The following is a 25,685-nucleotide window of genomic DNA, read 5'->3' as shown; positions in this document are numbered from 1 at the left end:
TGATTAAGGCCCAGATGAAAGAAGTGGCAAATCACAGAGGCTGTAGGACCTAAATCCGCTTCAATAGGGGCAGAGTTATTCCCAGCAAATGATTCGCCTTTGAAAATAACACTTGAACATTTCAAAGCCTCTGGCTGGCCCACTTGGAATTCACGTGCCCCTGCTCCATCTGTGGGGCCCAAGGGAGAAACAGAAAGAGGTGGCAGTTGTGCTCTGTTTATAGGATTCTCCAAATATGTTGTCTCTGCCCCTCCTGCTCAGAGCACACCCTTCAGATTTGAATGTGGTGACATGTAAGATAGAACGTGAAGCAGACCTGCGGAGGAACAAGAAAGAAAACTGGGATGCAAATGATGAGCCAATACAACTCTGGAACTTTCTTGACGTATCTCTTTGCGTTGAAAACCTGTTAACATGATTACTTTTAAGCTTGATTTCTTTTCTTTTCTTTTGGTCTTTGTTCCTTGAGAAATATTTTTAGAAAAATCAGTGAAGAGCAGATTAAAAATAATATGTGGAGGTCTTCGGCCCTGCTGTCTTAGCTACAGGCTTCCTGAGTGCTTTGAAAGACAGAGATTCTAACAGCTACCACAAAAGGCCCTAATGATTCTCCATGTTTAATGCTTCCACTCTATTTCCCGCTCATCTCAGTGCCTGGCATATTTTTAGATAAGACACAACCAAAGACTTTATTGACAACACAGCAATGTAAAATAAGGATGATGAAAAAGCTCCAAATGAGACGGAAGCGATATTTTTCTTCCCTCTTTCTCACGGATAAAAAGCATTTACCTGTGTCAGCAAAGTTATGGAAAAATCTGCTTCAAGACAGAAAAAACAGCCTTCTTGGGGGAAGACATGCTGTTCATATTCCGACAACCATTTCTTTCCACTGGCTGGTCTATTAGGAGTAAATAAATCCTATTTGTCTGTTTATCTTATTTGTCCTTCCTTCCAAGGTGTCCCTCCTTCCTGGGAGGAAGCTTAGACTTTTCTGACTGTCCCATGACATCAAATTCTGGGCCTGGATGGTACAAAATTTGGGGGTAGGAAGGAAGTGGTGGGGGCACATATCCTCTGAGAGCAGACCTAGTCTACATGACCAAAGAAAGACGACTTTCCAGTGTTTTAATCATTAGGGAAAAATACTCAGGGATCTTTAATTTCTAGGGATTTGGAATTAAAATGTCCACAGTATGCAGAAACACTTTGGTCCTCCCAACTGCTAACATAGCCAGCCCAGTGGAGATGCCAGAATCACAGGACTTAAAACTTAGAAACTATGGAACTTCCCTGGTGGTCCAGTGATTAAGAATCAGCCTTCCAAACCATCACAATATTGTAAAGTAATTATCCTCCAATTAAAATTAATTAATTAATTAAAAAAGGAATCCACCTTCCAATGCAGGGTATGTGGATTCAGTACCTGGTTGGGGAACGAAGACCATGTGCCTGAACTATGCGTCCATGTACTCTGGAGTATGAGTGCTGAAAGCATGCCACAACCAAGACCGACATAGTCAAACAAATAAATATTTTATAAAAACTTAGAATCTTTGATATATACCCTTGTATTTCTGCTCCTTACTAGAGTCAGATATTTAAGCCACTTTCTGTGTTCCAAGTGAGTAGGTCATAGTGTATGGGGCCTCCAAGCCAGGCCTCCTTCTATCCCACTAGCCCCCCAAGGACCCCCAGGGTGGCAGGCAGCCAGCGTACCCACGATGTCAAAGCAGACTCCGCTCTCCAGCCGATGTTTTCTGTACAAGTTCTTCAAGACCTTGGCGCTGCCAAAGCGTTTGAAGCGACTCTTCACGTTATTGTAGAACCACTCCAGAGACTGAGTCCTGAGAACCCTGAGGACAACACAGAAGTAGGAAACAGAAAATCAGAATTAAAGGAGAGAATTAGGAAAGAAGGAATTGCAAAAGCTGCCACAATACTTTGCAAACTCCTTCCGTCAAGACATAGAGCTTTTTTCTCTGCTCCATGGGTCTGGGCTGGCCCTGTGACTTGCTCTGACCACAGAGACTGGTGGAAGCGATGCTGTGCAAGTCCAGAGCCTGCCAGCTTCCTCTCTTGCTGCTCCTAGATGCCCTGCAACGCACTGCCATGTGAACAAGCCCAAAATAGCCTTTGGGATGACGAGAGACACTCAGCCTGATCACCCTTCTTGCCCCAGCCAATAGCCAGCCGACCCCTGGACAGGAGAGCGAGGCCACTGACTGCCGGCTGACTGGAGATGCATGAGTGAGCTTAAGTAAGACAAGCAGAAGAACCGTGCGTCTGAGTCCATCCGAAGAGCAAGCTGATAAATACTTACTGTTTGAAGCCACTAGCTGACACATCTGTTTAGTAGCTAGCAGGCTTTATATTTGGTATTCTTACTGCATTAACAACATTGCTAATTCAGCTTGGGAAGATAAAAGAGCACAAGTGAGACCCTGGCTCTATGGCAGAATTCTGCAGCCTCTTACTCATTCAGCCTGAAGCACCGCGGGAAAGAGTTTTCCTGGTCAGCGCTATCACACTTGGTATGAAACGCTGACGTGACTCTTCTCTATATTGCTTGACAAGAACAAGTTGCTAAACCCCTCCCATTTTAAAAATACCTTTTGTTATTTTTCTTATTATGAATGGAAATAATGCATAAACTCATTTTAAAAGTTCAGAGAAGCAAGATAAATATAAATGCTTCTAATTCAGTGGAGGAACAAGGACATGTTTAGCTGCCCTTCTTCCCCAGATGCCAGTGAAATGTGAGAAGATATCCAAAGGGAAAGAAATTTGTAGAAGTGAAGAGTGGAGCATGGAGGAGAATCAGAGATTCTGACAGATTTCTGGAAAGTTCTCAGTGAGCGATAGCATAAAGGTAACAGAGAATGTTGTCTTGCAAAACAGTCAGAAGGACTGGGACTCACAGACTGGGAAGTCAAATTTAATGTTGATTGGTGAATATTCATTGGTAAAAAAGAATAAAATCTGCACAATATGGCCTGCCAGTACAGGAGACATAAGAGATGCGAGTTTGATCCCTGGGTCAGGAAGATCCTCTGGAGGAGGGCATGGCAACCTACTCCAGTATTCTTGCCTGGGGAATCCCATGGACAGAGGAGCCTGGCGGGCTACAGTTTATATGGTCGCAAAGCGTCAGACAAGACTGAGCGACTAAACACACGTGCACACAGCAATATGGATGGACTTGGAGGGCATCATGCTGAGGGAAATAAGTCAGACAAAGACAAATACTGTGTGATATCACTTTTATGTGGAAGCAAAAAAAGACAACAAACTAGTGAAAAAACAAAAAAGCTAGCTGACTCATAGAAAAAACAAAGTTGGTTGGTGCAGAGAGCAGGACTGGATTATGAGACGGTACTCACAAAGCTAGTTTAGTAATTGCGTTGATGACAGTGAGGCCTCTGGGCCCCCATCCTTGTTCCCAAACTGACAGTTGGTCCAAAGATGCTTGGCTTTAGTCAAAAATAGAAAGCGGTTCTCTAATAAAATTGAACAATCTGCTTTGGAGGACTAAGACTTTAATACGGGGGTTACCACCTGGTGGTGAAGCCCTCCTTGTTCAGCACTGGGGGAGCCCTACCTGCTGGCCTACCAGACACCGTCCATATACCCCAGAGCCAAGCCTGCCAGCTCCACAAACTCGGAGCTCTCTGCGCCAATGTCCCCTCCTTGGGATGCCCTCCCTGACCCCCCTAAAAACCACCACCACCGTACCAGCACATCTATCCTCTTCCTCCCATTTTCTCTCCCCAAATCTCTAGGGTGCTTCTCTGTACATGATGTTTAATTTTATATAATTATTACTTATAAGACAATCAGTATATTAATATGATAATTACTAATCATTAAATTGTTTGTTATCTATTTTCTATTTCCAATGGAACATACGCTCATGGAAAACAGGCTTTTTTCCCACTGCGGTGTACATAGTAGACACTCAATGAAATCTTGTGATGGATGGACAGTTTTAAATCTATTTTTTTCACTTAATATTCCTGATGGACTTCAATATTGTTGAACAGTCTTCCCCACAGCATTTTTAGTAGCCCCAGAATTCACCATAGTATGAACATAGCATGTTTTATGTCCCTAGTCTCTTGTCTCTGGACATTGAATTTGCCCATTTCATTTGCTATCAAAAGCAATTCTGTGATGCATATGTTGGCAGCTAAATGATCAACATATCTACAGTTGTGGGTTCTCGAAGTAGAATTGCTGGGTTCAAACATGTCAGTCTTTCAGAAAGTTTGTACCAATGTCACTCTTCATCTGCAGTGTGAGATTTTGAAGTCCTCAAGTTGGGGTGAGGTGTCCAGTACTCTTGCCTGGGAAATGCCATGGATGGAGGCGCCTAGTAGGCTGCAGCTCATGGGGTCGCAAAGAATCGGATACGGCTGAGCGACTTCACTTTCACTTTTCACTTTCATGCACTGGAGGAGGAAATGGCAACCCACTCCAGTATTCTTGCCTAGAGAGTCCCAGGGATGGAGGAGCCTGGTGGGCTGCCGTCTATGGGATCACACAGAGTCGGACACGACTGAAGCGACTTAGTAGCAGCAGCAGCAGCAGTGAACCCCATGAAACCCCCGATGGAGTGGTCAGTTTTTCCAATTGGGGTGAGGTGTGAACCCCAAGAAACCCCCGATGGAGTGGCTAGTTTTTCCATGGAAAAGCCCATGTCTGAACCCCAAGTAAAGCACAGGAAGCAAGACGAAAGGGCAGAAAACAAGCGTCATCCCCTCCACTCTGGCTTGGTAGACGAGACAGCAAATAGAGGCTCGTCTTCACTGAGGGAGAAAAGCAGCTGTAAATGGCAGAATGTACCAAAGGTGTCATCCTTTTACATAAAACTGCATTATATCATCAGTATCATTACTATTAACAAAATGAACACCATTATGTGAGTGCTTGCTCTGTGTTGGGCACTGTGCCAAAAGCTTCCCTTGAATCACTGTGAAATTCTCATGGGCGCTGGAGCAGGCTGGACTGGCCCAGGCATAGACATTTATTGCCCATTGGTTGTGAGCAAGTTACTTAATCCCCTAAGCCTCATGGGATCCTTCAGCACCACCATCTCCCACCTCCTCTCCCTCCTCCAGTCAGTAACTTCTTGCCTGTTCACTGGATGCCAGCCCCTGTCTGCCAGCTGTTGTCCTGTACTACTGTACTTTTCAAAGTTGTTGTTGTTGTTCAGTTGTGTTCGACTCTTTGTGACCCCATGGACTGCAGCGCGCCGGGCTTCCCTGTCCTTCACTATCTCCCAGAGTTTGCTCAAACTCATGTCTGTTGAGTCAGCGATGCCCTATACTGTAATACTAACACTGTTTTCTTTATTTTCTGTGCTTATTTTTTTTTAATGTGTTATTTGTATGAAAAGTATTTTTTTTTCTTTTTTGATTAAAAATTTATTTGGCTGCATCGGGTCTTAGTTGCGGCACGTGAGATGTCATTGCGTCCTGGAGGATCTTTCATTGCGGTGCATAGACTCTCTAGTTGTGGTGCACAGGCTCAATAGTTGGGGCATGCAGGCTTTGTTGCTTCATGGCACGTGGGATCTTAGTTCCCAGACCAGGGATCTAACCTGCATCCCCTGCATTGCAACGCAGATTCTTAACCATTGGCCCACCAGGGAAGTCCCTTGTGTGAAAAGTATTATAAACCTATTAGAGTACAGTACTATTATAGCCAATTGTGTTAGTTGTACCTAGGCTAACTTTGTTGGACTTGGAACAAATTGGTCTTAAGAACACACTCTCGGAATGGAACTTGTTCTCACGTGGGGGATTTACTGTACTTCAAGTGCATCATAGGATGAGCTCTCTGTTCCCTGGTTATAACCAAAACTCTATGGCATGTAGAAACACTTTGATGACACGGAAACTAAAATGCCTCTGCTTGCTCAAGTCAGAGAGGGGAATCAGGGCACTGCCTGGGCTGCTGGAAGGTAGGAGGATGAGAGCTACTGAATCCTTGGAGAATGACCAGCAAACCTACAGCCTCATTTGGAGACTAGAAAGCTTTTCCATAGAACCGATGCATTTTAGATTATGTTTTGACTTCGAGTTAATGTGGAGAGCTTCTCTGGAAGCCCCAGGGAATGCTCAGTCATGATTACCTTCATTTGATATTACTGCTTTTATTTCACTTATTTTAAAATTCACGGCTCAGAGGAGACTCACAGGATACGTACGGTTCATAGGGCAGAGGTGTGGGGAGAAGGCTGTGAGGTCGCCAGCACCCAGGATGGACTGGCTGAGTGCTGCAGGGCCCCCAGCCCACCCACGCATCTCCAGCTGCCTCCTAAATAGAGGCAGCTTCAGGCAAGCGCAGATGAGAAGGAAAGAGCCCAGTGTCAGCGTCCCATTTGAACAAGATGCGTCTGTGCGTGAATTCCTTCATTTGTTCACTCACTCATTCATTCATTCCTCACTATTTATTGAGGGCTTTACATGCCGGCACTATGCTGCCATATGCTGCCAGGTATGGGTAGCGACAAAACCGATAAAGCTCGAACCCAACAGTGCTGTCAGACTAGTCTCTTCAGTGAGTGCCAGAGGCATCGTGCCATGGAACCAACAGTCAAGCCAAAGGCATCTCCAGAATGGCTGACAGGCATCGGGTTCTGTATCATTCCCACAGAGCTGTGAGAACAGAGTCTGTACTGATTTATGGCGCAGGCATTTTTTTCTGGACTGAAAACAATGAAGTATAGTTGACTAATAACAGCGTGTTAGTTTCAGGTGTACAGCAAAGTGTTTCACACACATATAAATATGTGCGTAACACACACATAAATATGTGTGTAACACACACACATATAAATAGATATATATCTATAATATTTTTTAGATTCTTTTTCACTATGACTTATTACAAAATATTCAGAACAGTTCCCTGTGCTATACAGTAGATCCTTGTTGTTTATCTATTTTATATGTATTAGTGAGTATCTGTTAATCCCAAATTCCTAATATATTCCTCTCCCTCTCCTTTCCCCTTTAGTAGCCATAAGTTTGTTTTCTAAGTCTATGAGTCTGTTTCTGTTTTGTAAATAAGTTCATTTGTATCACATTTTAGATTCCAAATAAGCTATATCATATGCTATTTGTCTTGCTCTGTCTGACTTACTTCACTTAGTATGATAATCTCCAGGTCCATGCATGTTGCTCCTAATGGCATTGCTTCATTCTTTTTTATGACTAAGCAGTATTCCATTGTTCCACATCTTCCGACATATACATCTTTTTTTATCCATATATCTGTTGATGGGCATTTAGGTTGCTTCTATGTCTTGCCTGTTGTGGATAGTGCTGCTATGAACACTGGGGTGCATATATCTTTTTGAATTAGAGTTTTCATCTTTTCCAGATATACCAGACATTTTCTTTAATGACACCCGAACTGCCACTTCTTACTGCACTAAGCACATGGGAGAGGTGCCTTAGGAAGGACAGGCAGCCATAGTGCCGACGATGAGACTTATGGTGAAAAACTTTCCAAGTTGGCACTCTACAGAGGGACCCTGCTTTATTTCTCTGGCTTATTTTTTAAATGATCCCAATTTTTCCCTAAGGATGCCCATACAAAGGTTCTTAGTCCTTTGCAGTTTCACAATCTAACCATGATAATTTCTTTCAACACTAAAGCTTTAAAAAAGTCAACAGCCAAGCCTTCGAAATTCGCCAATCACAACATGGTCAGAATTGATGACGTTTAGTCCTTGGAACTACAGTTGGTTTGTCTGTAAAATGATGGTCACATAACTAGGGAATACAGGAAGAAGATCAGGTTTGGAGGGAAGGTGGTAAGTTCAGTCAGGACACCTATATTTGGGGTGCCCCCTACATCCCCAGGTGGCAATACCTGGTGCGCATTGGATATACTAGTCTGTAGATAGAAATCTGGACTATAAAAATGGATTTGGTGGTCTTGGTCCACAGGTAGCACTGAAACCAAAAATTGGTGTTAAGGGAGGTATAAATAAGCATTATCTCTATTTTACAGAGAAAATGGAAACAAGGAACTTGCTAGTCATTGACTGAACTAAGAGCAAATAAGGGAACAGACTTAGACTTCATCCTTGGGTCAGTGCCTTGACATCTGCTCGGCTTATTTTCCTTCCAGAACCTCTAGTTAGCGTTCTTACTGCAAATGAAGGCTTTTGCTTCAAAGTTTAAGCAAATACAAAGCCCCAGGGATCAAGAATTCAGAAGGAAATGTAAAATCATTGTATCATTTCCCCCAAACAACCTACTTATCATTCTGTGGATACTAAACACTTCAAGTCACTTGTTTGTATAAGCAATTTACTAATTTTTTTCTGTGACATGAATAAACTTATAAACATGGTGCATTCTCATCAGAAGACAGACTGGAATCACATCACAAGAGCAGCACTGAAATTACAACCCTAGGAATGCCAGACTGATTTCAGCTCATTAGACAAAATAACAGGATTGTGAAGAGGAAGGAACTGCCTACGCCAGAACTGCTCAGATCCTGCTGCTGGTGATGAAGCAAGGCCGCCTTGGCCCCCAGGTCTGGCACAGCAGGTACTGTGCACACTGATGGGGGAGAGTCTTCGGATCCCCCTACCTCCTGTCCAGTCCTCAGACTAGCTGTGTGGGCACCGTATGGAGCCTCAATAAAAACGGCAATCCCAGCCCTCTGCTGTCACCCTGAGACTGGCAGAATCAAACAGCACTTTAGTAAGATTCCCAGGTGGTAACTAGGTCCATCAAATCTTAATAAGCCCTGGCCCAGTGAAATTAGCTGGGAGTTTTCTGAGTCCACATGTGGGTTTTTTTGTTGTTAATCTTGACCACAATCCACTTAGGTAGGACAAGTTGTCTCTCTCAACAGCTGACTTGCCTCCCTCCTTCCTATTTTCCTGGGCTTCCCTGGTGGTTCAGACAGTAAAGAATCCACGTGCAATGCAGGAGACCCGGGTTTGATCCCGGAGTTGGGAAGATCCCCTGGAGGAAGGCAAGGCAACCCACTCCAGTATTCTTGCCTGGAGAATTCCATGGACAGAGGAACCTGGTGGGCTACAGTCCATGGGCTCACAAAGGGTCACACATGACTGAGTAACTAACACTTTCACTTGCTTTTCCTGCTTTCCAAGGAAAAAGAACTGAACTGGGTGATAAAAAGTTTGGAAGAGGAATAGAATAATTACAATGGTACTCCCAATTTCAGGTGCTTTCATTATAGAAATAAATAAATAAATAAAATGCCCAAAATACTGATGAGCCAAGTCCAAATCATTATATAAAGGAAAGTTTCCCAAACAAACTACAACAGACTAAATTGATAATGATGAACTAACATTGGTAAGATTAAAATCCATGGCCAACTCAAGAGGACCCTGATGATGTATGGATAACAAAGCATCTCTCCTAAAAACTGTAAGCACAACCATGATCAGTGAGCTCTGCCTCACAGAACACAGAACGAGAAGATTCAGAACCAACAACACACTGAATGGACATAAAAGAGAGAAAACTCTAGGTGTTTCAAACAGATTGACTCTAATACAGGCAATTGGTTACACAGATGACGAAATCACTGAGACTCCCACGAGAGGATGGTGAGGCATCCTAGAGGCTCGCAGTGGGGAAGCTGCCACCACCCCAGGGCCAGAGGGGCCAGGGAGCTGGTACCATTGCTGGGAGGAGCATCCTGGAGCCAGGAGGTGGGGCCACAAAGGAGGTGCTCCCGGAGGCAGAGAAATTGATACACTATCTTCTCTTCCTCCCACCCTTTCAGGGAGTGAGGAAATATTCATTAAACTAAGTTCTATTATAAGAAGACCTCTAGAGGAAACTCTAAAGAAGTAAAAATCGAAGAGCCACCCCTCCTCCTATGTAGACCACAATATAGGATCAGGACCAATAATTGACATCAACACGGACCTTGGCTGCTTGTTACATGTCTTCGAAGACAGCAGCTGTCCAGGGACCGACTTCCCTGAATGACAGTGTGCACTGTTACTCCTGCCAGTGGAGGCCCAGGGAGCCCAGAACTTTCCAGCCAGGTCCGTCACCCTGCTGATGGCAGCTCCCCCCAGGGAGCACTCGTATTGAGGAAAGGACAAGAGAACGTCTTGCCACCAGAATCACTCAGACCTCCTCTGCTGTGTGTGTGTCGCTCAATCATGTCCAACTCTTTGCGTCCCCATGAACTGCAGACCGCCAGGCTCCTTTGTCCATAGGATTCTCCAGGCAAGAAGACTGGCACGGGTGGCCATTCCCCTTCTCCAGGTGATATTCTCAACCCAGGGATCAAACCCGGGTCTCCTGTGTCCACTGAGCCACTGGGGAAGCCCCTCTCCTCTGCTGAGTGAGACTCAACTCTTAGGAATCATGATTTCTAAGTAACTCCTTGGATACAATGTCCCTAAAATAAATTCAAAGTATGACTACCCAACTTACTAGAAAAGGAAAACAAAAACCCCCACAGAACAAACAAACCTTTTTCTCCCCCAAACCTGATCCTTGGCTATTTAACCTAACAGAGGTTTTTTTTCCCTCCAAGATGCAAAAGGCCATAATAAATATTTCATCAGATTTTTGTAAAGATTAAATGATATAATACATGGGAGGCACCCAGCACAGTATCCTGCCCAGTGTAAATCTTCAGGATGTGCTATTTTTTTAATTATCATCAATATTATTATTTTCTTTTAAGCCCTCTGCATCTTTTTTTTTTTTTTTTTTGGCAGGATGTGAGTATAATCGATAGATAAAGAGTAAAACTAGACTTGTCAGGAAATGTGTTCAATTTTTACATTTCATCTTAAGCAAAAGGTTAGACTTTAGGGTTAAAGTGGTTCTTAACCTTTAGCAGTTCTTAAACTTAAAACCCAGCTTGCTGGGCCCGACTTCAGAGGTTCTGATTTGTTTGGTCCGGGCAGGGCCCGACTATGAGCATTCCTGACGACGTGCAGGGGACGTGAAGCTGACACTCTGAGGTCCACGCTGAGAATCACTGGGCCTGAGGGTAGAGCTGACATGTTGTAAAGAACACAGGACAATATGACTAATTCAGAGCCATGGGGAAAACAACAGAACGACAGACAGGTGTTTGGACAATAAGGCTCCTTCAGCCCTGACAGCACGAAGGCCCTTGAGCACGGAGTCAGAGCAATCAGTCTCAACAAGTCAAGACGTGCTGAGAGACTCGATGGAAAAGAACAGCCCTCACACTGGGAACTCTGAGCATGTCATTGGGAATTTGCAGACAGTCATGGCCAGGAGGCTGGAAGTGTCATGTTCAGTTGATATGTGACAATTGCCATTAATGTGAAGTATCCTGCTAAGGGTGGGAAGCTGGAGTCGACAAACAGCAGCAGGGAAGGCCTGGGAGAGCAGTGAGGAAGTGTGTCTGTGTATGACGCCCCCGCGGCTGCTGCTCGCCCCTCTCTGCACAACCTCTCCAGGTCTCACAGTGGCCAACGGAGGTGGAAGAGGAAATGGGCTGAAGGAGAGAATAAAGGGGTGGATTTTGAAGATTTTTTTTCAGTTTTAATATTTTCTATTGACGTATAGTTGACTCACAATGTTGTCTTAATTTCTGCTAAGTAATTCAGTGATACATTTATATACATTCTTTTTTAAAATATTCTTTTCCATTCTGGTTTATCATAAGATATTGAATATAGTTCTCTGTGCTATGAAGCAGGGCCTTGCTCTTTATCCATTCTATACATAAACGCTTACATCTGATAACCCCAATATCCCACTCCATCCCTCCCCAAATGCCTTCCCCTTTAGCGACCACAAGTCTCTGTGAGTCTGTTTATCTATGTCTGTGAGTCTGTTTCTGTTTTGTAGATACATTCACTTGTGTCGTATTTTAGATTCCACGTGTAGGTGATATCACATGGTATTTGCCTTTATTTTTTTTTTAATTGTATTTATTTATTTTTGGCTGTGCTGAGTCTAGTTGTGGTGATCAGGGGCTACTCTCTAGTTGCAGTTCATGGGCTTCTCATTGCAGTGGCTTCTCTTGTCGTAGAGCACAGGCTCTAGGACACTCGGGCTTCAGTAGCTGCAGCTCCCAGGCTCTAGAGCACAGGCTCAATAGTTACGGTGCACGGGCTTCGTTGCTCCTCGGCATGTGGGATCTTCCTGGATCAGGGATCAAGCCTGTGTCTCCTGCATTGGCAGACAATTATTCTTTACCAATGAGCCACCAAGGAAGCCCTGTCTTTCTCTTTCTGACTTACCTTATTTAGTATCATAATCTCTAGTTGCATCTATGTTGCTGCAAATGGCATTATCTCATTCTTTTTTATGGCAGAATAGTATTCCGTTGCACATATGTGCCACATCTTCCTTATCCATTCATCAGTCGACGGACATTTAGGTTGGTTTCATGTCTTGGCTGTTGTGAATAGTGCTGCTATGAGCGTAGGGCTGCATGGATTGTTTTGATTTATAGTTTTGTCTAAATATGTGCCCAGGAGTGGGATTGCTGGATCATATGGTCATTCTATTTTTCGATTTCTGAGGAACTTCCATACTGTTTTCCTCATTGGCTGCACCAACTTACATTCCCAACAACAGTGTAGGAGGGTTCCCCTTTCTCAACACCCTCTCCAGCATTGGTTAATTGCAGCCTTTTTTTTAAAAAAAAATATTGTTTATTTTTTCGTTGCACTGGGTCTCTGTTGCTACTTGTGGGCTTTCTCTGGTTGTGGCAAGCAGGGGCTGCTCTTTGTTGGGATGCATGGGCTTCTTGTTGCAGTGGCTACTCTTGTTTCGGAGTACGGGCTCTATGTGTACCAGCGTTAGTAGTTGTGGCACTCAGGCTCAGTAGTTGTGGTTTACAGGCGTAGTTGCTCCATGGCATGCGGAAACTTCCTGAACCAGGGATTGAACCCATACCCCCTGCGTTAGCAGGCAAATTCCAATCCACTGTACCACCAGGCAAGTCCTGTAGACTTTTAAATAATGGCCATTCGACTGCTGTGAGGTGGTACCTTAAAAATATTATTGGTGAGAATGCTTCCATTAAAGCCAGGAAAGTAAAATTATAAGTAGTTGTGCTTTTTATTTAAATAAAATATTTAAACTTAAAATAACACTGTGAGTTTAACATACATGCTTTTCAACTTTTCACTATTTTTTTTAAGATACTTTAATATGCTAGAAAAATTATCATTAAAATACATAAGAATATTACATAAGGGGATAATTATTTCCTTTTGTCTCAGTCTCCAGTCAGAAGTATTCACTATTAATAGACCCTGTCTTTAGTCAAAATTTTTGCATTTTGATAGCAAATATTTTATAATAACTATAAATGGTATATAACTTTTAAAAATTGTGAATGACTATATGGTACACCTGTAACTTCTATCATATTGTATATCAACTATACTTCAGTGAAAACACTTATATTTTATTCTTTATGAATTTTTGCACTAATTTTGCTTTTAAACATACTGTCATTTAAATATTTACCTTAATTATTTGGCTTTGGTCACGCCCTTAAATTTTGCACCCAAGGTGAATGCCTTGCTTACCGCACCCTAACTTGGCCTTGAGAGGGCAGCTCCGTGTTGGCACTTTGACAGTAGGTTCTGTGGTGGCAGATGGGTGCCTGGGGGGATACAGCTGTGCCCCTGGCAGGGGAAAACGTTGCCCAGTAAAGCAGATGACCCCAGGAGGAGAAGGTGGTGCCCAGAGAGTACAGTGGTGGTACCCAGGGGAGTGTGGTGATGAATACAGCACCCATAATACATTTGGGATGAGGAACAGCTGGGGAGAAAGTGGAAAAACATCCATGGATGTCACGGCTAGTTGTTGAGACCTGTGCCCTTAAGAGACTCCCATAGGTGTGGGGTGGGGGGAGGAGTTTTGGAGGAGGCTGGGGTCCTGCATGAGTAATTCGGGATAAAAACCAATGAAGCCCCATCACCCAAGAAAATAAGTCCTAGTTGCTCAGTCGTGTCCAACTTTTTGGAACCCCATGGAATGTAGCCTACCAGGCTCCTCTGTCCATGGAATTCTCCAGGCAAGAATACTGGAGTCACTCCCTTCTCCAGGGGATCTTCCTGACCCAGGGATCCAACCCAGGTCTCCTGCATTGCAGGTGGATCCTGTACCATCTGAACCAGAGAAGCCCAGGAAGGTCTAAATAAGAAGACATTTCTGAGATGGTCTGGAAGCGGATGTGTCAGGGCATGCTCTGTCCCTCCAGGACTTTTCAGCTGTCATTCATAGGTCTTGGGCACAGCACCTCTTCTTTGCAGCCACTCTGGCCTCCCAACTGTCTGTCCCTACCTGTCCCTCAGGAAGCCCTCCCCAGACTTGATGCCACTGGCACTGACCTGGCCCTGCACTCTTCCATCTCTCCAGCATCTCTTTGGCTCATTCATTCCTCTCTGTCTGGTTCAGTGAGTCGGAATGATACTCAACCAGGCAGTTATCAAGCCTGGGGGATGGGGAACGAAATGGTTTCTTTTAGCGTTGGCTGTTTGGAGGCAGGAGTAAATGTCATTGGAATACGGCTTTTCTTTTGCCTTCTTAATTGTAAAGCTGATTGGGACTTAAACATCTTTCACTTGTCAGAATCAACCTGAAATAAGAGAATTTAACTGCATTTATTTGAAGAGCCACTGGTCTGGCTCTAGCTACAGAAATCTGCACTCTGAACCATGCGGGCCCAGAAGGGAAATCTCACATCTGTCCTGTGCTACTCTGCATGAACTAGGAACCGAGACAGCAGAGAAAAGGCAGTCAGCACACGTGGATTCTTGCCCCAGTCACATCACTCTATGTGTGGTCTGGAAGACATGTTTATCTTCCTGCATCTCACCTCCCGCACCCTCAGAATACAAATGATCACAGCTTCCTTTAGCCAAACTTTCAGGGACGCACAGTTGCACTGGATCTCGCCTCACCTCCCACATCCTGACACAATGACGTACGCCAGCTTTGCTCTGATAACATTTTCACGTTTGTATTAAAAAAAAGTGTGTAATTTCCTTTTTGGCTTATTGTTAACATAAATGTTGCCATTACTCAAACTGGTGAATAAGCCAGAAAAGGAAAGGACACACTTACTTTGGGCTTCCCAGGTGGTGCTAGTGGTAAAGAATCTGCCTGTCAATGCAGGAGATGCAAGAGACTTGGTTTTGATTCCCAGGTCAGGAAGATCCCCTGGAGGAGGGCGTGGCAACCCACTCCAGTATTCTTGCCTGGAGAATCCCCACGGACAGAGGAGCTTCGTGGGCTATAGTCCATGGGATCGCAAAGAGTCGGACACGACTGAGCGACTTACCACATATGTAACATTATGTCATATAGTGAGGTGTCTTTAAGTTCCAAGCTGGTTGTTGGGACAAGAAGATGATCTGCTTACTGTTTATATTAACCAATTCTGGACTTGGCTATAATAAACACACAATGTACTACTATGAAAATTAAAAGGCAAGGACTTTGTTATATTAAGTGGGTGGTTAAAGATAATGTAAGACATCACTGTTTGTTTACAGTAGGTTGTAGTTGCTGGGGCTGCCATGTACTTGACAGGATCCATCACTTGTTGAGTGCCTACCATACACCTGGCATGGGGCCAGGTCTTTTTAGTTCTCAAAATTAAATGATGAGACAAGTATTCTTTTGCGAAAACAAAGGCTAGATAGCTGGTCAACAGTGAAGCCAATATGCTCTCTTGTTTTTTGCTTTTTGATTTTCCTTAAGGAAAAAAATGTAATAGATATGTCACAGAGTTTAAAATGTATCTCCTGCTCACTCATGGTCACCATCCCGTCCAGTTCAGAGGCAGACAGTGCTATCAGTTTCTTGTCACCTAGGCACACACAGACAATACTCCCTAAAATATTCACCTCTGCTTTTTTTTCCTGTACAAATGGTAGTATAGTACCTCTTTGCACTGTTCCAGAAGAACACATCTGGTGATCATCCCATATCATAAACATAAAGCCTCCTTATTCCTGTTTTGGGGTATACTATATTTTATTTGGGTTTCCCTGATAGCTCAGTTGGTAAAGAATCCACCTGCAATACAGGAGACCCTGGGTTCGATTCCTGGGTTGGGAAGATCTGCTGGAGAAGGGATAGGTTACCCACTCCAGTATTCTTGGGCTGCCCTTGTGGCTCAAGTGGTAAAGAATCCGCCTGCAATACAGGAGACCCTGGTTCGATCCCTGGGTCGGGAAGATCCCCTGGAGAAGGGAAAGGCTACCCACTCTGATATTCTGGCCTGGAGAATTCCATGGACTGTATGTATATCCATGGGGTTGCAAAGAGTCCACTTTCACTTTCACTATATTTCATTTGGGGCTTTCCAGGTGGCGCTAGTGGTAAAGAAACCTGCTTGCCAATGCAGGAGAAGGGAAAGGCAACCCACTCCAGTATTCTTGCCTGGAGAATCCCAACGGACGGAGAAGCCTGCCGGGCTACTGTCCATAGGGTTACACAGAGTTGGACACTACTGAAGCAACTTAGCAGGCATATTTTAACTGTGCCCAATTGATTGGCATTTAAAATATTTCCAAATTTGCTTATACATCAGTGTGGCAGAGAATGGCCTTCACACACACACACACACACACACACACACACACACACACACACAAAGGGAGCAGAACATTTGTTAGGAAAAAACTGGGGAATCTTCCTTCTAAAGGGTCTAGGCAGGATTTTGAAGGATGTGCTACCCCCTTGCTGTGAAGTGCTAGGCAGACTATTGTGCAAATCATCATACCAGCTCCCATCTGTGTGTGTGAGTGCATGCTTCAGAATATTCATGAGGACGCAGGGCACTCTGCTTACAGCGCACCACTGTTGATAAAGCACTTACTTAGAAAAGGATCTACAGATAAACCAAGGATGCTGAGGAAGGGAAGAAACTGCTTTTTTTTTGCCCACTGCCAAATACCTGCAGCCTCTGAATGTGTGTCTTTCTTCCAGATAAACGCAGGTGCACAAAATTCTGTTTACACTCTCCTGGAATGAACTGCATCAGAAATGGGTTCTCTCCGTATACGTGGGGCATAAATGCAAACTTGGAAAAGGCACAAGCCTCACCCACTCTTTTTCATGCAAAAATCAATGGCCACCTCTTACAAAAATGGGAACACATTTATATTCAGCAAATCAAAGAAGTTAATGTACTTCAAGTTAATTCAAATGTAAATCTCAAAAAAATAAAAGGCTGCTCTTGTCCTTTGACTTGCACAGTAAGTTGAAATCATACAATGGTTTCCAACGGGGCCAGATGCAAGCCATCTGACCCGCCCAGTTGTTGAGACTGGTCATTTGGGGGGTGAAAGTGCGAGGAACTCCGACTTGAAGGGAGCGCCATCATGAGCTCAGATCAGAGTTGGCAGGGCTGCTGGGAGAGATGAGAGCAGATGGGAACCGCGAGGTTCTCTCACAATCGCGACTGAGTTCCTCCAGCCACATGTCCCTTCTCCTCGAGTTGTCAAGCTCCTCTTAGACAAGGTCCACACCACCCGTACTGCCGATGCTGTCGATAGGCATCCCTAATCCCCCTTCTGGTGTCCCATTGTGAGCAGAAGGGACCTCCACGTGGGTTCTGTGGTGTGCCCAGGCCTCTGCAGATTTCTCTTGACTGGGACACTCAGGAGACTCCGGGCGCCATGCTGCAGGATGCATGCTTCAGGAGTGGAAATTATGCGCAGTTGCTACCAATCCCCACCTCCAGGGTGGGAGCCTGGCCAAAGATCTTGCATGTGTAGGTGGTGGGGAGGGGGATATTTTATTTTAGCATTATCCACCATGGTGGACTTCAGAGCTCTTCCATCTGCAAAGAGCCAAAAAAATCTCTCCAGAGATGCCGTGAATACATTTCATAAATTGCCTTTCAAGGGGGCTTTCAACAAAATTCTCACCAAAATTGAAACCACTGCCCAGGATTCAACTAAACACCCCAGAATGCAGCAGATTTTTGAGTTCTTGAGAGCATCATAGTACAGAGGATAAACTGTGGAGCCAGCCTGCCTGGTATAACTCCTGACTCCTCCACTTCCTAGCAAGTGCTGGCTAAGATGGCTAAGCTCTCTTTCCCTAGTTTCTACATCTGTAAAATGGGTGCAGTATATCTGCCTTATGGAGTTATGAGGAGAACTGAGTGCTCAGAACAGTCATTCAGTACAGAATAAGCTCTCTTGAGACTTCCCTGGCAGTCCAGTGGTTGGGACTTTGCCTTCCGGTGCAGAGGGTGAAGGTTTGATCCCTGGTTGGGGGCTTGGATGCCACATGTCTCGTGGCCAAAAAAGTCAGGATGTGGAAGAGAGGCAATACTGTAACAAATTCAATAAACACTTTAAAAAAATGGTCCACATTAAAAAAGAATCTTTAAAAAAAATGATACAAATAAACGTATATAACAGAAAGAGACTCACAGACTTAGAGAAGGAACTTATGCTTGCATGTATACACTGCTTTATTTCAAATGGATAACCAACAATGACCTACTGTGTAGCACATGAAACTCTGCTCAATGTTATGTGGTACCTGGATGGGAGGGGAGTTTGGGGGAGAATGAACACATGTATATGTATGGCTGAGTCCCTTCACTGTTCACCTGAAACTATCACATTGTTAATTGGCTATACCCCAATACAAAAGAAAAAGTTTTAAACAAATCTTTAAAAAAAGAATAAGCTCTCAATAATGTTAGACCTTATACAGAAAAATAATTTCCCTTTTCCACAAGCTTATTTTTGTGGTGCTTGTGGGATCTGTTTGCAGAGGCAGTGATTCAAGGCCCAGCCTCTGAAGAAGCTGAGAGCCTCCATGGCAACAGATGAGCCTTTTTTCTGGGTTCTGGCAGGGCCACTGATACCAAGTCACAGTGATCCAGAAAACAAGGAGTCAGGACGACGGCTGGGGTGCCTTGCTCTACCCAAACAGTACACAGGGGGCCTTGCCAAGCAGCACAGATGCCCGGATTTTTCTCACAGTTGTCGTTTTGCCTGGCAAAGAGAGCTTTTATCTTTCAAAGATACTGATGTCTTCTGCCCTGTTCTCTCAGCCCCACTGCTCTGAGGTGGGGGCTCCGGGAGAATCTGCTGGGCTGCACCCCACTTCCCAGGCTGCCTACACAGAAGCTCTCCTCAGGCCAGTCCAGACAGCCCTCTATTCAGCTCTTGCCATGAAATCACACAGAAATTCTGGCCTGGGCTGGCCACCCCTGTGGCCAGAAGTGACGCAGACTCGGTACGATCTTTGATTCTGTTGGTCACTTATTTGAGGGTTTTGTTGGAGGGGAGTGGAACCTGCAGAGTCAGAGGCACTTACAGAGATCTTCCCACTGGTTTATCATGCCCGCTTTGTCATGCACTCAACGTGACTTCATCCTCACATTGCTTGCTTGCTAAGATGCTTCAGTTGTGTCTGACTCTGTGACCTCATGGACTGTCACCCGCCAGGCTCCTCTGTCCACGGGATTCTCCAGGCAAAAATACTGGCATGGGTTGGCATGCCCTCCTCCAGGGGGTCTTCCCAACCCAGGGATCGAACCCACATCTCTTACATCTCCTGTATTGAGAGGTGAGTTCTTTACCACTAGCAGAGTCCCCCTGATTCCTGGGAGGATTCAGGCCTAAGAGACACATCTTAAGTCAGAAGAGAGACATGGGAAAGATACCAGCCTTGAGGTCCAGAGAGCCGGGTTCCCTGTTTTCCCTCTGTCACGCAGTGGCTGTGTGACCAGGCTCAGATCACGTCTCTTCTCTGATATTAGTTTTCTTATCTGAGACTCTCCATGGGAGCATGAGCCCAACCTTCAAGTTGGGACATGCGTTTAGGGTTTGACTGCCATGTGGGGTGTATCCAAAGGATACATGGATACAGTTTATCCCATGGATAAAACATGTGGAGGCCAACCTTTGAAGGGTCAGTGGTCACAGATGTTGTCCAAGGGTTGGAATCTGTGTGTGTGTGTGTGTGTGTGTGTGTGTGTGTGTATGTTGGGGGAGGGGGTGAGGTGTTGTGTTGTAAAGCCTCTATGTGTGTGAGAGAAAAGGGGGAAAGTGTACATGTCAAAGACTCAGGGAGAGACACTGTGGATGTCACTTCTGTGTGTGAGGGAAGGAAGGTGGAGAGAGAAGAGGGCGGGGAAAGAGGTGGAGGGACTGTAAAGAATTCAGGAGCATATTGTGAGTGCGTGTGAGGAAAAGGGAATGGGGAGAGACAGAGAACAAGGAAGAGAGATGTGTGTGCGTGTGTGTGTGTGTGTGTGTGTGTGTGTGTGTGTGTGGCAACTTAATCAGTGGCTGGACTGTACACACAGCTCCTGCCTACACAGTTCTCAGAAACCTCCCCAAGCTCCCCAGAGAAGCTCTGTCAGGGTCTTTGGGGAATTCTCTTCTCCAACTGGCTCCAGAGCAAGGCTGGATTCTCTCAGTCCAAGGACAGAGGAGCAGGAGGCCCCCCAGGGTCCTGCTCCTCTCATCAGGGCCTGATTTCTGGGTCTGGTACCTGAAAGTCTGGCTCTGCGCTGGAGGAAACAATCCCCACTGGGTGCTGGGGTGCCTCAGAGCAGCACAGCCTGTGCAGGCAGCAGCTAGAAGCTGGCTCACCTTCTCCGCACAGAGAATGAGGATGCCAGGCCCTGCTTCCAGCTCCAGGCCTGGCGATGTCATCCCAGAAGGGATGTGAGGAAGGAGGAGTCAGGCTCTATCCTTGTGAGGACTACTCCAGTTTGGAGGAGGTGCGAGGTCCGTTTGGGAAATCGTGAAAAGAGCCCGTAGTGGAAATCTTCCTTTCAGAGTCTGGCATCCATTCATCCTCTTCCTGATAAAACAGTACCCCAAATATGTGGGGAACTGCCTCTCCCTACTCCTTTTCATAGAGTTGACCTTGGCCCCAGGCCTGGGTCTGGCTTGAATCAGGCATCTTCCCCCCACTCCCAGCCACAGTGATTAGATCAGGGAGGGACAGGTGAACACACAGGTCCCTGCGAGCCATGCCTAGGACTTTGTTCAACACTTGCAAGAGGGGTGGTTTCTAAGGATGTGTGATTGAGAGACAAGAAGGGTTAGAGTTCCGGCTGTCATCTTGCGATTGTGACAAGTGTGAAACTGTAGCCCACCAGCAGAAAGCAATGGAAAGGAAAAAGACAGTCCTGAAGGTACAGTTTAAACTCTGGATCCAGCAGTACCTGAAGCCACATTACCCTTGAGCATCTCTGATTACATAGCAGATACATTCCCTTTTCTTGAAGCCAAGTTGGGTTGGGTTTTCTACCACTGGTGACCCGTGGCTGACACAGAGGGGAATGGGATTCCCAGCCCCCTACTGAGAATCCACAGTGTACTGGGCAGGTACAGTGACTGGTACACAAGCCTCCTGCCCATGGGGGTGCTCAGTCACCTGGGAAGGCAGACGTCTGAACAAGCCAACACCCCAGCGACACATATCCATGTCCCTCCAAGGAGAGGAGCTGATAGCCTTAATCCAGAGCAGAGATGGGAAGGCCAGTGGGGGACAGAGGAGTCAGGACATGGGGTTTTAGAGATGGAAGGACTGAGACCTGAATTCCAACACCACCTCTCCAAGTCTCCATTTATTCATCTGCAAAAAGGGGAGTCTTATCTCCTAGTTTTGTTGTAAGAATTAAGACATTGAATCAGCCACTCAAGACATATTTGTTGAGCACCTATTATGTGCCAGAAACTGTGGACAATATGGTGTGCCAGACAGAGAGGGAGCTTATATTCCAGTGGGGGAAGCATCCAAACAAGAGCCTACAGATTTCCCTAGTGGTCCAGTAGTTAAGAACCCACCTGCCAATGCAGAGAGCATGAGTTCGATCCCTGGTCCAGGAAGATCTCACATGCAGCGGAGCAACTAAGCCTGGCAGCCGCAACTGCTGAGCCTGTGAGCCTAGAGCCCGTGCTCCACAACAGGAGAAGCCACCGCAATGAGAGGCCCATGCACCGCAATGAAGCGTAGCCCCCGCTTAATACAGCCAGAGACAAAAGTGTTCAGGCAGCAATGAAGACTCAGCATAGTCAAAACAAACAAACAATACAAGAGCCTAGAATGAGTGAGCAGGACAGGGAAGGGCATGGGTGGGAGAGGAATATCAACAGACACAAACGTTTCTTGGTGACCATCTGTGGACTGTGAGGGGAGGTCTGGGAGCAGAATAGGAGGGCAGCATTCTAGGTGGAAAGAGACACCCGTTATGAAGAGAGAGGGAGGGAAGGATGTGGGAGGTGGGAGACCACGGGGCACCGACCCTGTGGGCCTCTGTGGGATGCTTAGTTTTGTCTTTATCTTAAGAGCCAAAGAAAACATGGATGGGTTGCTTCTGGATAATGAGGAGTTCAAAGCAAATTACTGCACTGGTTTTGCATTCAATTGCAATGTTGTTGGGCTTCCCAGGTGGCACTAGTGGTAAAGAACCCTCCTGCCAATGCAAGAGACATAAGAGGCGTGGGTTCGATCCCTGGGTCAAGAAGGGATGGAAGAGAGCACAGCAACCCACTCCAGTATTCTTGTCTGGAGGATCCCACGGACAGGAGCCTGGAGGGCTACAGTTCATAGGGTCACAAAAAGTCGGACACAACTGAAGTGACTGAGAACACACGCATGCAGTGCTGTTATGGCCAACTTGAGAAGACAGATTAGGAGAGAAGCAACCTGTGCTAAGCTCAGGGCATCTCACCTGCATTAAAGCAGTGTTGTGACGGCAAGGGAGGGAGCAACAGCAGTGTTATCCCCAGCCTGGGCAGGAGCTGCCAGTGAGGAATCGAAGACTTGCTTCCACTCTCCCCTGGGAGGGCCAGAGGGCACAGGCTCAGGACTCCATTCCATGGTGGGGAGTCATCACTAACTACAAAACTGATGCATCAAGGGGCCCGGACCTCCTGGGACACGAAGCCCATTAAGCAGACTAAGCTTCCTGCCAGGGTATCCTTAGATGCCCAGTTGCCTCTGGGAGCTGGAGGTGGTGTCCTCTGCTCCCAGGTAAGCAGAGTGGGACAGTGGAAAGATGCTGGGTTTCAAAATAAAATAAGCTGGGTTCCCAATCCAGGCTCAGTGCCTTGTCAATCACATGACTTTGAGCAGGTCTCTCAGCCCGTCTCCTACCCTGTGTAGACTTCTTAAAAAAAGAATATTTATCTTCATTATTTATTTGGCTATGAAATGTCAGCTGCAGCATCTGGGACCTTCGATGTTCATTTTGGCATGAGAGATCTTTAATTGCAGCATACACACTCTTAGTTAAGGCATGTAAGATCTATTTCCCTGACCAGGGATTGAACCTGAGTCCCCTGTGTTGGGAGTGTGGAGTCTAAGCCACTGGACCACCAGGGAAGTCCCTCCTACCCTGTAACCTGAGGCTAAGGCCTACCTTGGAGGCTTTCTGGGGATCTGTGAATTTAAGGCAGACAACATGCCTCCTGCTCAGGAAATGGGCCATGACTTTCACTTCTCTTCTCCAGTCCTTCTTGGGATTCTGGGTGACCAGCTTGAGCCACATGTGACAAGCCAGATCCAGGACTGCCCCAGGCACTGCTGAAAGCATCCCAGGGTAGAACATCTGAGTTGCTGTAAGGACTTACCTATGTAAGTCTCCCCCTGGGAGAGGGATCGGGAGATATGCCCACCCCAGATGGCACATGGTGAACTCCTTTCACAGCCAGCTGTGATCAAGGGGGAGATAAAAGAGAGCCCAAGAGGGGTGCAAAGCATCTGGGTGGGGAGGACACCTTTGGAGGCTTCGAGGGTATTGAACATGGACGGGTAGCAAAGGCCCCCTTTAGGGTCTCTGAATCAACAATTAGCGGCCCTCAGCATTTGCAGCAACATGGATGGACCTAGCAGTGATCATACTAAGAGAGGTGAGTCAGACGGAGAAAGATAAACATCATATGATATCACTTACATGTGGAATCTAAGAAATGATAGTATGAACTTATTTGTAAAACAGAAACAGACAGACTTAGAAAACAAACTTCTGGTTACCAAAGGGGAAGTGGGGGAGAGATGATTTAGGATTTGGAGATTAAAAGATAACGCCATGCATGCATGCTCAGTTGTGTCCGACTCTTTGTGACCCCATGGACTGTAGTCCACCAGGCTCCTCTGTCCATGGGATTCTCCAGGCAACAATGCTGGAGTGGGCTGCCATTTCCTACTCCGGGGGGTCTTCCTGACTCAGCGACTGAACTCACGTCTCCTGTATCTTCCGCATTGGCAAGTGGATTCCTTACCACTGCACCACCTAGGAAGCCCCTAAAAGTTCTATACGTGTGTGTGTGTGTGTGTGATTTTTTACTTTGAATACACACACACACACCCATGTATATAGGCTTCCCTGGTGGCTCAGTGATAAACAATCTGCCTGCCAATGCAGGAGACTCTGTTCAATCCCTGGGTCAGGAAGATCCCGTGGAGAAGGAAATGGCTACCCACTCCAGTATTCTTGCCTGGACAATCCTATGGATGGAGGAGCCTGGTGGGCTGCAGTCCATTGGGTCGCAAAAAAGTCGCACATGACTGAGTGACTAAACAACAACAAATATGTGTGTGTGTGTATATATAGGGGCTTCCCTGGTGGCTCATGTGGTAAAAAGATACACGTTACTATATATAAAACAGATAAACAGCAAGGACCTACGGTATAGCACAGGGAACTTTATTCAGTATCTTGTAATAATGTATAATGGAAAAGAATCTGAAAAACACATATGTGTATGTATAACTGAGTCACTTTGTGGTATACCTGAAACTAACACAATATTGTAAATCAGTTATAGGGGCTTCAATAAAAATAAGTAAGTAAAACAACAACTGCAACAACAGAAGAGTTAGTGGTAGTTTCAAAACTTCGAGAAAAGGAGCCCTGGCGCCCCAAGGAACCCCTCTGTGCAGTCATCCGGTGGCTGTGCCATGTCCTCAGAACAGCACAGATTAGCAGGCGGGGAGAGGGAACGTGAACAGGGCACAAGAGACTCAGCAAGAACAGAGTCCAGGTCAAGGCTTACAGAGTCTCAGATGAGCCACTGATAGCGTTGGAAATGCATTTTCCTGTGTCTCCTTGCAACGCCATCTCTTTCCAGGCAAATTCAATCCTTGGCCTGTTACCAGGGTGAGACTGGAAGGTACAGAGTTCCCTGGGCAATGTCAGCATGAAATCTTCCTTCTGGGAGGTTCTGGGAAGAGGAGAAACAATCAAGACAGAGACTTTATCTTGTCTGAATTCCCTCTCCTCTACTCAGCCCTCGATGCCACTCAGAATCCTGCAGTCTAAATTGTAGATCAAGCATGTTATTAGATGTGAGAATTAGAAGTGACAACCGAAATGCCCCTCGCCATGATGCTAATACTTATTAAACCATCCCTGTCTATTATCTCAGAGAAAATACATGCTCACTAAGAACATCCTTAGCGACTGTCTGCTAAAATACACTCCTAGTGACTTAAATCAAACACGGGGAGGCCTGGGTTGTCCTTGAATTGTCATGTGGCCATGAAAACCATAGATGCAGAGAAATACTATATTCTTTCACTCTAAAAGGGGGTTGGGGGGGCTTCCCTGGTGGTCCAGTGATTAAGAATCCACTTTCCAACACAGGGGATGTGAGTTCGATCCCTGGTGGGGGAACTAGGATCCCACATGCTGCAGGGTAACTAAGCCTGCACACT

At 45.7% G+C, this 25,685-nt stretch overlaps 2 protein-coding genes across 4 annotated transcripts in view; one reads left to right on the top strand and one right to left on the bottom strand.

The window, feature by feature from the left end:
• MYRIP (myosin VIIA and Rab interacting protein) overlaps positions 1 to 25,685 on the bottom strand; it is a 227,693-nt gene that overhangs the window by 79,785 nt on the left and 122,223 nt on the right. The window contains exon 4 of one of the 2 annotated variants that reach the window (XM_081527574.1): positions 1,720 to 1,856. The exons of the other annotated variant lie outside the window; for it this stretch is intronic. Coding sequence (XP_081383700.1) covers positions 1,720 to 1,856 — 137 coding nt within the window. The remainder of the gene's footprint in view (positions 1 to 1,719; positions 1,857 to 25,685) is intronic. 2 annotated transcript variants of the gene reach the window in all.
• LOC145520641 (uncharacterized) overlaps positions 1 to 25,685 on the top strand; it is a 279,274-nt gene that overhangs the window by 244,664 nt on the left and 8,925 nt on the right. Inside the window, exon 8 of one of the 2 annotated variants that reach the window (XM_081527640.1) lies at positions 16,968 to 17,234. The exons of the other annotated variant lie outside the window; for it this stretch is intronic. Coding sequence (XP_081383766.1) covers positions 16,968 to 17,012 — 45 coding nt within the window. The 3' untranslated portion in view covers positions 17,013 to 17,234. Of the gene's footprint in view, positions 1 to 16,967; positions 17,235 to 25,685 lie in introns of those variants that run through there. 2 annotated transcript variants of the gene reach the window in all.

The sequence above is a fragment of the Giraffa tippelskirchi genome, chromosome 9 (assembly GCF_054371585.1).
Source record: "Giraffa tippelskirchi isolate mGirTip1 chromosome 9, T2T-mGirTip1v1.2.pri, whole genome shotgun sequence".
Taxonomy (NCBI): Eukaryota; Metazoa; Chordata; class Mammalia; order Artiodactyla; family Giraffidae; genus Giraffa; species Giraffa tippelskirchi.
This window is presented reverse-complemented; position numbering and strand designations above follow the sequence as displayed.